We start from the raw sequence: 17,099 nt of genomic DNA, 5'->3' as shown, positions 1-17,099 counted from the left end.
CCTTTAAGATGCTGTTCTTTATCCATACCACTCGTCTTTCAAGGTCTTCAACTATTCTCACTTTCCAATAAGAGATCCGAAATTTACCTTAGAATAATCCAAACTAGCTGGGTGTGGTAGCGTGTGCCTTTAATCCCAGCACTGGGAGAGAGGGCCAGGTGGATCTCTGTGACATGACATGACATGACAGCCTGGACACCCTTGGCTACAAAAAAACCCTGTCTGAAAACAGCAACACAAATTGCACTTTCTCCTACAGTCAGATTTCAACTTCTTATAATGTTATAAAGAAAAAATAAATATTTCAGGTATAAAATACTTTTTTTCCCACATACATTCTGTTCTAAGCAGTTGGATTATTAACTCATAGTCTTATTCAAGGTAAAAATATTTACTCGTCTTTTCATATTTAAAGCACGTAATATATATTAATCTGGTTTTGGAGTTATTTTTCTTGCTGGTATAAATTGTTTGGGCATAACTAGAAATTGGACTGGGGCTTGTACATATGCTAATCAGGCATTCTACCAAGGGACTACACTTTTGGGCCTACTTTTTTTTTTAATGTTTGTTTGTTTAAATTGAACAAGGTTTTACTAAATTTTCAGGCTGGCCTTGAACTAACTATGTAGGCCAGGAATTGAATTTGTGATCTTCCTGCCATGGCTTCCTGGAAGAGTTGGAAATAATATGACCCTTGTCACAGTTGCTAAAAAACAACCAGTTTTACAAGATGTGTTTTCTCAATTTAAAAGAATACTACTTGAGAAATAACTTTATTTGATCATCTAATAGTGTTTAAAGTTCTTGGCACCTGATAATACCTTATGTGGTAAAAATTTTCCTCCCTATGATATAAAAATGTTTAAAACTATTATAACTGGGAAGAGATTTTGAAGGCAGACAGGCCTGTTTTAAATCTCTGCCCAACGTTTCCAAGGCTATATGATCAGTATTTACTTTCTCTAAGCTTGAGGTTCCTCATGTGACTGATGGTAAGGTCAACTGAAGACTATTCTGAAGGGAGGTTCAGTGCTGTGCCATCTGTCTAAAGTATGGTTCTTTTGCATGCTAGAACTTAATGCGTGATTACTGTTAGTCACTATTGCTATTATTACCTTGTTATACATGCTAATCTTGGAATCAGACTAAGTCATTTATACATGCTGGGCAACCTTTCTACACTGAGTGAAATCCCTAGCCCAGAATATTATTACCTCAGAACTCCAGGGACATTCCCCAGACTGTAATGAATTTGTGATCTTAGCAGTTCGTGATTAAACTGATGTTATTCTACTTGTTTCAGCAATTCACTGATGATCCAGGCTTTAATACTTAGAACTCAAATATACTTGTTTACAGTATCTTTTACCTAGTGACTGCAAATCAACCGAATTAATCTTGTATTTTTATTCATTTGTAAGAGAGGGGAGACTAATGACCCAATCTGTTTTATTCTAGGCTACTGGGGACAGTAAATTTCTAGAAATTGAATTATTTTTCCCAAAATTATATCATGTAAAATGGACATCTGTCTTTATACTGCCCAGTTAATATAAGTGTGATTAAATATTCAGATTTGAAATAAGGATCTCCAAATTTTTCCTGATCAAGGTTATATAAATATTTGATTTAGCAGTTTAAAAGTTTTTTATATATAACTTTACTAACTTGAGTATGGTATATATACATATATGGCATCTTTCATTATAACCATGATTTTTTTTGTGTGATTAGGCAATGAAAACTACAAACAAATAGCAATGTGTGTGCTTTACCATATAAGCATGGATGACCGCTTTAAATCAATGTTTGCATATACTGACTGCATACCACAGGTAAGAGGCTTAAGTGAGAAAGGCATTTAAGAAATACGCTCATCCCTAAATTGGACCTCTGTATTGAATCCCCACTCCTCAAGACTCAGGGACCGTTGTGGAAACGGGGTGAGAGGACTAGGAGTCAGACGCAGTGGGTGACTTTGGGGAAGTGTCCTGCAGGCCAAGCAGAGCAGGTGTACGTATGAGCTCACAGCCATGACAGTATACACAGCCCTGTACAATTTAAACCAGACCAGATCTCATTACAGAGAGGTAAGGTAGAGATGAAGTCCTGTTCCTAGCCAGGGATCCACTAGCAATTGATAGCTGCTGGAAGAGAGCCACTTTTTTTTTTTTTTTGGAAATGTTGCCCCAATAGTCTACTATATTCCTCTAGAAGGTCATGCATTGAAGAACAAGTGAGCAGCACAATTGGAGTTGAGGAATGAAAATAAAGGGAACACAAAGTTATGTGGCTAGGGAAGGGGTGTGGGCCTGAGAGGAGTTGGGGGAAGTGGGTGATTATGATTAAAACACATTGTACAAAATCCTCAAAGACCTAATTAAAAGGACAAAACACTAAATCTTTTTTAAAGGAAATGTCAGTATTTTCACTGTTGTCTCTTAGATCTTCTATTCCTTAAAATACTTCTTAATATTATACTCGATTTATTCAGTAACTCCACGTATGAAAATGTTTTATGTGGTATAACTTAATATATTATTATTTTCATAACGTACAAGGGGGCTGGAGAGATGTCTCAGAGGTTAAAAGCACTGGCTGCTCTTCCAGAGGTTTTGAGTTCAGTTCCCACCAACCACATGGTGGCTCACATCATCCTCTTCTGGCCTGTACATGCCAACAGAGCATCATATGCATAATAAATAAAAAATTCAAAAGAAATTTTGGAAACATAGAACTAGGCCTGGGTGTGTAGCTTAGTGGCAGCACTAGAATGCTTGATGCCTGTCAGAGCAGCAATGAATACAGAATAATTATCCACACCCCAGTGATAACTAACACTTTCTTACCCTTTCCTCTTCATTTTTTGAGAGCCATTTACTTTTGATGTGTATGAGTTTTGCCTACATATTTGTCTGTGCACTGCATGTATACAGAACCCCCAGAGGCCAAAAGGAGTTATCCAATCCCTTGGAACTGGAGTTAAAAACAGTTGCAAACCATCATGTAAGTGCCAGGAATGAAACCCAGGTCCTCTGGAAGAGCACTCTGTGCTCCTATCCTCTGAGCCATCTCTCCAGCCCCCCCTTGTATGTTATGAAAGTAATAATATATTAATAACATTTTCATGCATGGAGTTATTTGCTGAATAGATCAAGTATACTCATGTAGTTAAATTATAAACTGTCTCTAATGATCATATAATACTGTGCTTAATGACCACAATTAAATTATATCCTCAGATTTTCCTAGGTTATCGCATAGCACCATCAACATATATGAGTACATGATAAAGTTAGTCTTGAATGTTTGTCCATGTCTTTGCAGCCATGTGTGCTTATGCACTGAGTTTTCTTTAGCTGCAGTCCGTAACAGATGGATGCCTAGGTCAAAAAGAATGGGCTCTGAGTATGTATTGGCCCAGTTATCTTCTAAAAATGATGCTGTATTTCCAGCCACCATTTCACCCTTAACAATAATGATGCAGTATTTTTCTAAAAATGAGGTGCTTCAAAATTTTGATGTATGTGTATTTCCAGAGTATTGGTGAAGGTAAACATAGTTCATCAGTTTAGCATCTATATTCTAGTATAAATTTTCATTCTATTTCTGGTGGCATATTCATATTATTGATGAATAAGATTGATTTTGCAGTGTTTTAACTGTCATGTTACAAATACTTCCCAGATTTGTCCCCTTCTTTTTTTTTAATTTTTTTTCAATCCAAGTCTTTTATTTCTGAATGATGAAAAAAAAATATCCATAGAGTGACAAGAAGAGGGATGAGTTGGAAGTCCCATGGCCTATTACTCTCCCCTTTAAGTTCAGCAGAAATGCTCTTAAGCCTTTGGGTTACATATATCTCTTAATTTCTTAGAACTGGCAAAAGGCGTTATGCAGAAAGAGCAGCAGTTAGAGTACTTCAGAAGAGGTTCCAACCAAGGGGCCCAGAAAAACTTAACGAATGGCAATTATCCAGAAAAAAAGTTTACTAATAATATACATCTTTTTAAATTGGGTTATATAAGGAGGTAATCCATGTACAACATTTTAGGGGAACATTAAGAGACAAAGTTAATGAGAATTTTTTTTACATCTATATAACCATTAGTCTTGTTAAGTAAGGCTAAGTGCAATTGCATAATGGTCTGTATCATGTACCTGAGTTAAATACAAGAGTGCGGTAGCTATAATTAGTTCTTCCATCAGACCCTTGCACAAGGAACAAGCGCCTGGAAGATTTGTAAAAAGAAACCAGTTAAATTTGCATCTCATTGATAATTTTTTTTTATTGAAAAAAATTTTCGCCTCCTCCCAGCCTCCCATTTCCCTCCCACTTCCTCCACTCCTCTCCCCCTCTCCCCACTCCTCTCCCCCTCCCTCTTCAGTCCAAAGAGCAGTCAGGGTTCCCTGCCCTGTGGGAAGTCCAAGGTCCTCCCCCCTCCATCTAGGTCTAGGAAGGTGAGCATCCAGGCTGGTTAGGCTCCTACAAAGCCAGTACATGCAGTAGGATCAAAACCCAGTGCCATTGTCCTTGGCTTCTCAGCAGCCCTCATTGTCCGCCATGTTCAGAGAGTCCGGTTTTATCCCATGCTTTTTCAGTCCCAGTCCAGCTGGCCTTGGTGAGCTCCCAATAGATCAGCCCCACTGTCTCAGTGGGTGGGTGCACCCCTCGCAGTCCTGACTTCCTTGCTCATGTTCTCCCTCCTTCTGTTCCTCATTTTGACCTTGGGAGCTCAGTCCAATGCTCCAACTGAGCTCCCTTCTTTTTTTTTTTTTTTTTTTTTAATCTTGTTTATAGTTGACATTTTGAAGTACTTTGTATCCTGTGATAGCAAAATGCCTTATCCAGATTCTTTTGGTTTTATAGTGCTGTTCTCACGGGTTTTCTTTGCTTCATCTGTGTGATATATCTCCTGCTAGGTCTGTATGTCTCAAAGAAGTATTCTTGTTTTTAATCTTTTATTTAAGGTTGGAGATGTAGTGGCTTGGGGACCTTACACTCATGGGCTCACTCTTGTGTTCGTTAGTCGCCAGTGAGTGGAACTCCAATAATGTGAGTCCTGAATGCTCACAACAATGACTGATCTTTTTACTGTATTTGTATGGAAAAGATTTCTAAAATAGCAAAAGAAAATTTACAAGATATATAGCTAAAATAAAAGGCTGCAAGGACACTTGAGCACAAGACTGGATCACCCCTAATACAGTCATTCTTAACTCTACTGCTGCATAACCCCTTGCTTCTCTAAGAGAACTGACTCAGATTTTTCTTTTTGCTATTCTGACTGTCCCTCTATTCATTCTCAATCAGTGAGTCAGAATTTAACAATCTGTTTTCAAGGATTTTAAGGTTTTCCTTACATGTATTTAAAATCTGGTGCTCTTCCAAAGAGTCATTCCTCTTGCATTGTGGGAGTCCCTGTGAGTGTTTGCCACAGATAGACATCCTTCCCAGAAGTCAGAGCACATCCTTGCATAAGACATATCCTCGTGCTGACCTGTGTCAGCACACAGCCTGTGCGGTGTGACCAAGCTGTCCAGCATGTGAGTAGCCCTGTCCAGGTGAGATTACAGGTGATTCACTGCAGCCTGGCTCCAAGAATTCCAGAGGTTTCTGCTTTGTAGTTTCAAAGGGAGTTCCTTTTCCTTCTTTTTCAGTGTCTGACCTTTATTGACTTCAGAATATTAGTTGAAAAGCAGCCAAAAAAAAAATTCTCTCAAAGAATGACTTTTTACCCAGATTTAGATTTTTTAAAATAATAGCATTAAGAGAGAAATAAATACAAACCAGGAAGAGATGGAAAACTTGTTACATTGAATATTAAATTTGGAGTTATCCTACTCTTACAGAATGTATAGTCTCAAAAATAAAATATGAAACTTCAAATGACTCAAAAAGAAGAGCCCATTTAGGGTAATTTTTAGACATGGCTATAAGTGCAGCTTAGAACTTGGTGTCTACAAAAGTTCCCCCATCCTTACCAACAGTCTTCTTCCATGTATACTTGACAGAGTGTTCTAATATCACACATGTCGACGATGGAATTTTTAAAACATTTGTCATCTGTATTTCATGAGCCAAATTCCCTAAACCCATTCAAGTTTGGACAATTTTTATTTTTTTTAAAAAAGCAAACTATCGTTTTACATTTTACATACCAATTCCAATTCCCACTCCCTCCCCTACTCCCTTCCTCTCTCCCTCTACCCAACTCACTATCTACTTCTCAGAGAGGGTAAGGCACATTGCTTTGATGAAGGACCAAGGCCCTCCCTACTATATCTAGGCTAAACAAGGAATCCATTCAAAGAGAATGGGTTCCAAAAAGCCAATACAACCAGTAGAGATAAATCCTGGTGCCACTGCCAGTAGCCCAGCAGTCTGCCTCAGCCATACAACTGTCACCCACATTCAGAATGACTAGTTTGGTCCCAGGCTTATTCCTTTCCTGCCCAGCTGGAGTTGGTGAGCTCCCATAGGCTCAGGTAAACTATTTCAGTGGGTGTCCCCATCATGGTCTTGACCCCTTTGCTCATATTCTCACTCCTCCATCTCTTCAACTGTACTTTGGGAGCTCAGCCCAGTGCTCCACTGCAGATCTGTGCCTCTGTTTCCATCAGTTGCTGGATGAAGGTTTTATGGTGACATTTAAGATATTCATCAGTCTGCCTACAGGGCAAGGCCAGATTGCCCCCCCCCAACTATTGCTTATGGTCTTAACTGGGGTCATCCTTGTGAATTCCTGGGAATTTCTTTAGTGCTAGGTTTCTTGCTAGCTCCATAATGGCTCCCTCAATCAAGATATCTCTTTCCTTACTCTCCATCTCTGTCCTTCCCCCTTCTCCACCATCCTGTTCCCTCACAAGTTCTCCTCCCCCCTCTTTTTCTCCCCCCTTCCTCCCCTTCCACCCTCCCTTCCTTCCCCCACCACCATGCTCCCAGTTTTGTCAGGAGATCATAAAATTTTGACAGTTTTTAAGGTTTTTATTTATTCTCTTCTTTTATCTTTCTGAAATGTTGATTGTTGAAGGAATATGAAATTATATTGGAACTTTTAGTTATTTTAATAAAACAAAGTAGTAGTCTAGAATATACTTAAGTACATTTAAGGCCTATAAATTTTATTTCACATCCAAAGCCACAGAGAAACCCTGTCTCGAAAAACCAAAAAAAAAAAAAAAAAATTTATTTCACACTGTCCAGTTTGGGCATACTTAGATAAAAGCTTATATGCTTTTGCTGTCAATCATTGTTCATTGCAAAATAAAAGAATAATAGAAAGGAAAACAAAAGTTAAATGAAAATAGAATATACCCTTCAGAAATTAGAAATGTACTCCTGTCCAGGGCAGCATTTGTGTTTCTACTGGACTTTAAACTTTCTGAGGGCAGTACACCAATTGACCTGTGTATTAGAGAAAGCCCTATCATGGTGACAGTGTCCACAGGTCAAGGGGAGTTTTGTTCTTTTTGAATTAGTGATATTTTTTCATTAAATATTAAAAATAAAGATCTTGATGTATTACACTTGAATTTTTCAGAGAAGACAATAGTAAACCTGAAGGCAGAAATGCAGTGGCTCAGCAGTGATTCACATATATTTTAGTGATCAGAAAGAATAGTTAATATGATTATATTCTTAATTACATAAGATGATATGTATGTGCTGTCTAGATTGCAAATAAAGTATGGCTTATAAAATGTGAATCTTTCTCATCATTTCTGACTCATTCATAGTGCAGTGTTGTACAGTATTGTACAGGATAGATCTGTAATTGGGTTAGAGTTCACATTCTGAAAATATTAAATGTCCAGAACAGGTGAGTGTGCATGCAACATTCCTCATAATCTCACCCGGTATTGCATCACTTTTCTTCCTTTGTACTTTATTGCCTGTAATTATTCAATGTGTTCTCATTTTCTTTCCCTATTTGTTATTATTCATCAAAATTTGAGTTCAGGACATCTTTTTTTATATATGATCTTAATGGGCTCAGTGGGTGGATTGTTTCAGGTAAGCATATTTGGATAACCAGGAGTTAATGGTTGTAGTCTAATAATTGTTAAAAGTACACATTAACAGTTCATTGTTATTTAGACCTCTGAGCTGCATGTTTTGTTTAAATAGGTGCAAATGCCATCCAGATGCTTATAAAAGTATTTATTGGTAATAGAATGGCCAATCAAAGTGCATGGTTAGGTAGTGATGTCATGGTGTTATTTAATATTTTGCCCTAGAACAGCATGCAAGAGTCGTCAGAGTGGTCCACATGTTTTCCACCACAGTTGTCCTGTTTGGCCCCACTTTGATCTGCATGCTTCTTTTTAGCTGAACGCTGGCAAACGTCCTTTCTGACAGCACTCTCTGCTCTTGCTGCCATTATCTGCTGAGTTCAGAAACCAGAGCATCACTTCAAACAAGAGAGCTAGGGAGTAGCCAGTCAGAAGAGATTCCTGCGGCATGCTCAGTTCTGGCATAATCATTCAAAGATGTTTGAGTAGGGGGGAGTGGGGTGGTGGAGGTGTATGAGAATACAGAGAGCTGTGGGGGTTGGCCTCTGGTCACTGGTAAATAAGTGAAGTCAGGTGCCAGAGAGTCTAGACACAGTGATTTCAGTCTTGGGTCTTTGGTATCTGATACTCAATATGGGACTTGTCTGATTGAACACTATTGCTTCTTCATTGCACAGGCTGAAGACCTTTTAGTGCTTTCCTGTTAGATTAGTAAAAGATGAAAACAGACAGTTAAAACAGAACAAATCTAGTTTTAATATTTCCTAGTTGTCAGTAATTACCCTTGTGTTTGAAGTACCGTGGGTAGCAATCAAATTAAAGACAACCGCACTGTGGCTCTTGGAGTTTGAATTAAGCTGGTTTTAGACTTGAGTGCTTTAAAATGGAAGTGTTCTCATTATGATGAAGCAATGATTTTCTATTAGGATACATTTCACTCATACTTAAATTTTCTCTCAGTTTTGCAGATGGGATAATAAATTTTTCAAACCAGATGTTATTTTAAATACATATCTGATTGTTTCTACAAGAGATTTAGCAAGGAAATTATTTTTTTAATCCATAGCTTCTAAAAATGTCATCTGTAACCTCGTTTTTCAAGGGTAATTTTTATACTTCAGGGCTAATTTGAAGTAAATATTTATTACAGTATTTTACCTTCTTAAAGCATTGCTTCAATGTAATAGATTTTCATTATAAAAAGTTTTATATTAGTAAAAGTTCTAAAGGAAGATAGCAGTAACAGATTTTGAATTAATATTATGAAAATGTAGTCATGTTAATTAGTGGATAATCGCCTGCAGTTTTGCTAATTTGTTTTTTTTTAATTGGCTGACAGATCTGTTAAATACATATCCAGTAAATTAAGATAATTTTATTTTTGGCTTAGAGTCTCTTTATAGTACAACATTACTACGTGTTAATGATCTTTTACTCAGAGATTCATTAGTGACACGTTTGTGGTTTGTGACCTGCCCTCTGGGGAGGACATGATACATGCCAGTATTATGTAGTTTCTGCATATAAATTACCACCATGTTATTAGAGTTGTGCATGACAATTGGAATAGAATAGTGCTTTTCATTAATTTTGTTCTCAAGCTATTGGTTGCTCACAAGAAAAGTTTATTGATTTTGACTGTATTGACTGTATGTCCTTTTTGTAGATATCTGGAGCTAACACAGAAAGTAATTAAAACCATAGCTTTCAGGCCAGATTCTAAAATAAAAACTTATTCACTTTACTATATACAAAATAAGAATTAAAAAAAAAGAGACCATGAATTTGAGAGAGTATTGTGGTGGGGGTGGAGTACATGGAAAGAATTAGAGGAAGGGAAGGAAATGGTGGAAATAATGCAATTATAATCTCAAAAAATAAAAATATAATAGAAATAGTATAAACCTTATTAATGAAAATGTGTGATTCTAAAAGGTATTTTCCTAAAATACAACATGGAAATATTTAGGTTATATGTCTTAGAATGTTTCAAATGTTTTATCTTTATTATATCTGTCTTATAAAGCTTATATGTTCATATCTTTATCTCTTATAAGCAGTTTTGACTTACCAAAAATATCTTTACTTAATATGTAACTAATTTAGCTTGTTGATTTCCCCAAGAAGAGTATTTTCTGAATTGTGTAGGTCTGCTCACTTACACCTACTGGCATGGAGCTGGGGAGATAGCCCAGTCGTAAAATGTCTTCCACACACTCAGAAAGTCCTGACTTTGATTCCCAGCAACCATATTTTAACAAAGAAAAAGCCTGGAGTGATGGTCCAAGCTCTAGGGAGGCTGTGGGGAAATGCTGGTCAGCCAGACTGGGCCACTTGTGAATTCCAGGTTCCAATAAGAGACAAGATGGGCAGCACCTGAAGAAGGATCCGCAAGGTTGTCATGTGACCTCCATGCACCTGCACACACACACACACACACAAAGAAACACACGCTCATATACATAATGACTAAATCACTATTAGCATACATAGCTTGTCTCTTCTTACCTGACTTCTGTTTGTTACTTCTCAAGCCCTCTCTTCATATCTGTCTATCTGATTTTCTTTTCTCATTTTATATCGATGGACAAGTTTCAGTATGTAGTCTGCAGCTTTAGAAATCAGCCATATGTAGCAGTTTCTAATATACATCCAATAAACACATAAGCTTAGGCCTTGATTATAGCTTCTAACCTGTAGTTAGACTCATTGGCAGCTCAAACTCCACCAGTGTCAAACCCTAAGTACTTTTTCCCTTTTTAGCTTTCAACATTTTCACTAGATGTTGGCAACACCATCCCTAACAGTCTCGATGCAGGATCCCAGGATTCATCTTTGGTTCCTTTCCTCCATTAGCCCCACTATCTAGTCAGTTATTAAGTCCCACTTTGATTCTCTTCTCTAAATATATATCTAATCAGTTCTTTTATTTCTACCCCAGTTGCACAACATAGCTGGCACAGGTAGCTATCATTTTAGTTGAATTTTCCCTCTGCTTATGTTTTTTTATTCACTTATTATTTTTGTGTAATCTTTCTTTGTAAATTTAAATAAAATGTGATTCTAATCTCTGTGTGTTACAAAACAATTTGTCCTGATTTATACTTTATTTCCTGACTCTTGTCCTCAGAAACGTTAAGTAATTTTGGTGTGTCTTTAGGATGAAGCCCAGAGTCCCTAACGTGTCACAGGAGCTGCAGGATCTAGCTCTAGCCTTCTCAGCCCCTTTTTCATCAGCCGTGCCTGGCTTCCTTCAGTTCTTCAGAACGGTTGTGTTCCTTGCTCCTTTGTCACGTTTATATGAGCTGTTTTCCTCATTTGAACTGCCCAGCTTCCAGGCCATATTTTTAGTTCCTTAATGTGCTGAGGTGTTGCTTGATGTTTCCTAGCATTCTCTACACTCCTCAGAGATTCCTGTTTACTACTGGCCATTTAGTTATTTGTTACCACCTATTTACTCATTGTGGCTATTTAACAGTTGAAGCTTTCCAATTTGTAATGAAATGTAGATTACCTTATTTCCAATGTATAATTTAAGAGAATACTTAATACTTCTACTTCTGGGCTGTGTTTCGGTGTTTTGAATAATATATAACTTTGTTTCTTGCTAGTTAATGAAGATGCTCTTCGAATGTTCAGATGAACGAATTGACTTGGAGCTGATTTCTTTCTGCATTAATCTTGCTGCTAACAAGAGAAATGTCCAGCTCATCTGTGAAGGTCAGTGCACAGAGCTTCACAGGTAGCCTTTTAAACATATGGTAACTTGCATATAATGAGAAACAGATAATAAAAGGAAGAAAAAATACAATGTAAACATATTCTTCTAAGTTTCTTCAGTATGCTTATACTTCTTATGGGTCTCATAGGATATCCTTTTCTGATGGATATGCTCCTTGGTAATATTTAGTACACAAATCAGCTTGCATTTATTTTAAAGGTAATGAACTATAAGAATATGAGGATATTGTTTCTATAGTATCCTGATAAAATGACTTACCTTACTCAGGATGCTTCGATGTCTACTGGCCATCGGTTTTTACTTATGAGGATAACATGTTCATTATAAAAAATACAAATGAGCAGGCACAAAAACCTTAAATCTTTATTCTTATCATGCAGAAACTAATATAATCAATTTTTGTATAATGCTTTTATAAAAATTTTAATAAAAAGGTGATTTTTCTCTCTGTACCTTATAAAATGATCTTCTAAAAATAATATTTTGACTATCATTCTATATGATAAAATGCTTTTATAAAAGTGGGCTAACAAGAGGGCTTGGTAGATAAAGGAGCTTGACACACAAACCTTTTGACCTAAGTTCAATCCATATAAGATCTGACTACTCAAAGCTAACCTCTAACCTCCACATTCATGCCATAACATACACAAGCATGCAAACATCATGTTCACACATACACAAAAAACAATATTAGCAAACATCTTAAAACTCAAAGCATAAGTGAGCTATGATTTTGTCATTGTCTACTCTTTTGCATAGTTATCTTGTTGCCCTTCTTTTCAAGCATAGACAGTGCTGTAGAAACTATCCTTTCTCTAACTCTTTCTATGTTTCCAGTTTTACATTTTTAGAAGTCCTAGAAGTATAATATTTTTCAAAAGTGTTTTTTATTTGTGAAACATAATCCAAAGCCAAGAAAGCATATACTATATGAGCCTATTTTGATAAAGCTCTAGATCATAAAGCTCAACTTGGTCTAAAAAGATAAATAAGAGAAGTAAAAGAAGGTGAAGGAAATAGCTGTGTGGGAAGATAGAATTGAAAGGCAGAGGAATGAACAAGAGTGTTCTATGCGTAGTTTGTGTGGTGTGTTTTTGGGTTACACAGCACATGCATTTATCTGATTCAAATTGTACACTTAAGGATCCCGCTTTGTATTAGATGTACCCCAAACAAAAGCCATTTAAGCTTAATGTCACCTACGTGTGTTCCAGAAATTTCCATTTTTCTGTTTTAGGAAACGGGCTAAAAATGCTCATGAAAAGAGCATTGAAGCTCAAGGACCCCCTGCTGATGAAGATGATCAGAAATGTCTCCCAGCACGATGGACCCACCAAAAGTTTGTTCATCGTGAGTAGCTTCCAGCTTAAAACCTTGAGACCCCAGTCTTAAGTTGCTGCATTTGGGGAGACAGCTCTTCCTGGGTCCTCTTCAAACGTTTACTCAGGACTCAAGCCACCTCTGCGCTTGGGAGAACCTTTATGAGCTTAACTTAATGACACTAATGAGTAAAATTCTCAAAAGATTAAATGAAGAAAAGATTCAGAACTGGTATCCACAAAAGAGAACAAGAGGCATCTCTCTTTCTGAGTCTCGCTTCCCTCAGTCTACAGTGTTTGCAAGAAAAAAAAAAGAACCCTTAGAAGAGACTGTTAGGAAAAGGAAGGAGACAGGAGTAAGGTAATGACAGGAGTGGATATAGTCAGAATTGTTATATCTGTGCATGACTGTGTTATAACAAAGCCCATTAATGTGAACAGTTAAAAAACAGTGGTTTAACCTAATTAAATTACTCTCTGACAACCTGAGTTTAATCCCAAAACCCATACACTGGAAAGAACCTACTCCTTAAATTGGTATCTGACCTCCATGCAAATGCAGTCATCTGCACATGTATGCATGAATACATACATATATATTTCCATATTAATATTTTGCATGAGTTTGGTACATTTTCTCCTTCAAGTTGTCCTTTAACTTCCATATGACACAACACACATACACACCACAAATATAAGCAATAAATGATAAAAAAATATGGGACAAAAACAAACAAAAACTCTTTAGCTTCAAAAAGTAGTTGGAGCTCCTGGTTTGCTGTCCTCTGCTTTGATGGACGTACAGTGCAAAGGCCCAGCATGGCAGACACATGTGCTTTGCCAAGGGTGCTTCCTGTTACTATGTCACTGTTTAATGAGCAGAATAGTAAAGAACCCAAGGTCTAACACAGATGCTTAGGCAAGTCTTTTAACCTCCATGAACCTCACTGTCTCTCCTGTGGACTACAGAAAGAGCCCTGTTCTCAAGGAGCCATGATAATAATGAAGTGTTGAGAAACTCCTGCTGTAACTGAGTGCTGAGACAAATTAGCTGTCATGATTACTTTACTTAAAATCCATTCCAGAGTTAAAGCTTTATTCACGTGCCTATTATAGAACACACATCATCAATTTGTAAATACTTCAAAAAGATGAAACAAACAAAAAAGAGAAGACAAAGGAGGTAATTCAGATATCCCTAGTGCCTAAATTCTCTGATCATGAACTAGCCCAAAATAGGGAATTTGGACCCAGAGATTTTCAGAACACTACAGTTTAAGCTACAGTAAGAAGTTACTGTGTAGTTGGCATCCTGCTAAAGTTGGTAGAATGATTATTGATCAATCATTCCTACTGTTGTGTGACCTTATAAGAGTCAGGATTTCTGAGGTAAAGTCCAATAACCCAGATGTAAGAGAGCCTGAAAGGGCTGTGTGTCTTAATCAAACGATTCTACTGCTCTGTACTAGTGAGCTTTAATTTACTTCATATGGGAGTGAAATGACTGAGCATGCATTTGCTAAATCTTCACAAGTGGTTTTATTGTACAACCAGGAAGTACACCGCTGCTCCAAGTGATTGCAGGGCCCAGCACCATGTATGTCAGGAACAAGGACAGAAATTAGTCTTCCTGCCTCCTGGCTGCTCCAGCCCAAGCCACTTTGCTTCCCATTTTTGGACAGTTGCACCAACAATTGCTTGGGTGCTGCTTCCCAGAGTGAGGGTCACTTTGTTATCTGTTTGTTTCTCTGAAAATGTGTCTATACTGACATTTGGACATCAGTGGATAGCTGATGTTAGAAATCCCATGTCTTCAACAGAGTGAGCATAAACAATATATCCACATTCCCATGACCCAGGCTTATGTTCAGATCTTCTTATTCATCTGTATCTGCTTAATCCAGAATTCTTTCTCCATTACCTACCACAACTCGCCAGATACCACATCCCTATACTCTGCAGTAATAGGCTATAAAATCTTAAAGATGGTAGATCAGCTTGGTACTTCCATTAGAAGCAAATTTATCTAAATGTTCTTTCTGTTGTAATGAAGGCTGCTTGATCGTTCGGTCGCTTGGCCCCAAAATAATCACACAGAGGCTATATTACTTAAATCACTGCTTGGTTCATTAGCTCTAACTTCTTATTGGCTAACTCTTAATTTAACCCATCTCCATTAATTTGTGTATCACTGTGCGGCTGTGGCTTATGGGCAAGGTTCAGCGTCTGTCTTGGGCCAGGGATACATGGCTTTTCTCTGCCTCTGCCTCCTTTCTCCCAGCATTCAGTTTAGTTTTCCCTGCCTACCTAAGTTCTGCCCTATCAACAGGCCAAGGCAGTTTGTTTATTCATTAACCAATAAAAGCAACACATAGACAGAAGGACCTCCCACACCATCTTTTCAAAAGTGTCCAGTTTATCCAGTTACAAAAGTGAAAACTTAACCACTTTGATTTCTTCATTTGCTTGCCACATAGAGAGTCTCAGAATGCTGTTGATGACTTATTGAATGCATTGTGAGAACAGGTTTTATGTTTTCCCCAACATTTCTGCCACAATAACAATATTAATCACATTTAGCAGGTACTTAATATTTGTTGAGTATATTAGTATTAAATAAATTCTCTTTGACTTGAAATCTAACTTCCAGCCATAAGATATTAAGATTTATTTCGAAGCAATGACAATAATTACTTTTATATGTGTGAAGTAGCTACTGTGTAGATGATAGTTCCAACTTTATATTCTTAAAAGGAATCATCCTATTTTCAGAAATTGAAGTTTCCTTAAGGTTCACAGCAAGTAAATGATGGATCTGTGAGTTAAGATCAAGTCTTCCTGAATCAAGGGTCTGCAGGTTTTGACCAGAGAGGAGAAAACATTCCTTCTTCCCTTATCAATGGTCCTTTGTACACAATGACCACAATCACTTATTTCAACATGCTGGGGAAAGAGAAAGAAAGAAAGGAAGGAAGGAGTGAGGGAGGGAGGGAGGGAGGGAGGGAGGGAGGGAGGGAGGAAGGAAGGAAGGAAGGAAGGAAGGAAGGAAGGAAGGAAGGAAGGAAGGAAGGAAGGAAGGAAGGAAGGAAGGAAGGAAAGAAAGGAAAGCCCACTCCTCATTGTAATGTTACAGCTGTCCAGTCAACATGCCCTCTCTGGAGCTTACCATCAGATCCTTAACAAGTTAACTCAGTTAAATTGAGAACTATGTTTTGTTTTGCTTTTTTTTTTCCTAGCAGTTACTAGATTAGATCCTTTCCTACATTTTAACTCTGTTGCGATTCTGCTTCCTCAGGATTATGTCGGGGACCTTGCAGCCCAGATTTCCAGTGATGAAGAGGAGGAATTTGTAATTGAGTGTTTGGGAACTCTGGCAAATCTGACCATCCCAGACCTAGACTGGGAGCTGGTTCTGAAGGAGTACAAGCTAGTTCCGTTCCTCAAAGATAAGCTGAAGCCAGGTCTGTGTCCATGTTACAGATTTTTTGCTTAAGCTCTGGGTTTTGGATAGGGTTGCTCACCAAGTATTGTATGAGTCCGTTGTTCTAGGCAGCACACTATTCCAACAGTGTTGTTTTTAGAAAGACTATTACCAAGACCCCTATTTTCTATAAGTCCTCATTTGTCCTAAGTTGTCATAAAGTGATTTCTTTCTTTTCTTCTTTTCTCTTTCTTTCTTTCTTTCTTTATTTATTTCTTTTGTTGTTGTTGTTGTTGTTTTTTGGTTGTTTGCTTTCCTGAGACAGGGTTTCTCTGTAGCTTTGGAGCCTGTACTAGAACTCACTCTTTAGACCAGGCTGGCCTTGAACTCACTGAGATCTGCCTGCCTGTGCCTCCCAAGTGCTGGGATTAAAGATGTGTGCATCGCCACTACCCAGCTAAGAGTGATTTCTTGACATTAGTTTCTCTTCCCTATTTATTTTTGTTTTTAGATTTTTTACTGTCTTTTTTATTAACAAGTATCCCCCATGTATACATGCAGATGTGGAAGTTCACACACAGTAAAGAGTCTTCTA

The 17,099-nt window shown here is 37.6% G+C and overlaps 1 protein-coding gene across 2 annotated transcripts in view; it reads left to right on the top strand.

Annotated features, from left to right (window-relative positions):
- Nucleotides 1–17,099, top strand: part of Kifap3 (kinesin associated protein 3) — a 137,168-nt gene that overhangs the window by 59,446 nt on the left and 60,623 nt on the right. For both annotated transcript variants that reach the window (XM_057770387.1, XM_057770388.1), the window contains exons 11-14: nt 1,738–1,838; nt 11,631–11,739; nt 13,002–13,114; nt 16,379–16,544. In XM_057770387.1, the coding sequence (XP_057626370.1) occupies nt 1,738–1,838; nt 11,631–11,739; nt 13,002–13,114; nt 16,379–16,544 (489 nt within the window). The remainder of the gene's footprint in view (nt 1–1,737; nt 1,839–11,630; nt 11,740–13,001; nt 13,115–16,378; nt 16,545–17,099) is intronic.

The sequence above is a fragment of the Chionomys nivalis genome, chromosome 5 (genome assembly GCF_950005125.1).
Source record: "Chionomys nivalis chromosome 5, mChiNiv1.1, whole genome shotgun sequence".
Taxonomy (NCBI): Eukaryota; Metazoa; Chordata; class Mammalia; order Rodentia; family Cricetidae; genus Chionomys; species Chionomys nivalis.
Note: the sequence above shows the minus strand (reverse complement) of the source record. Positions and strands in the feature narration are given on the sequence as shown.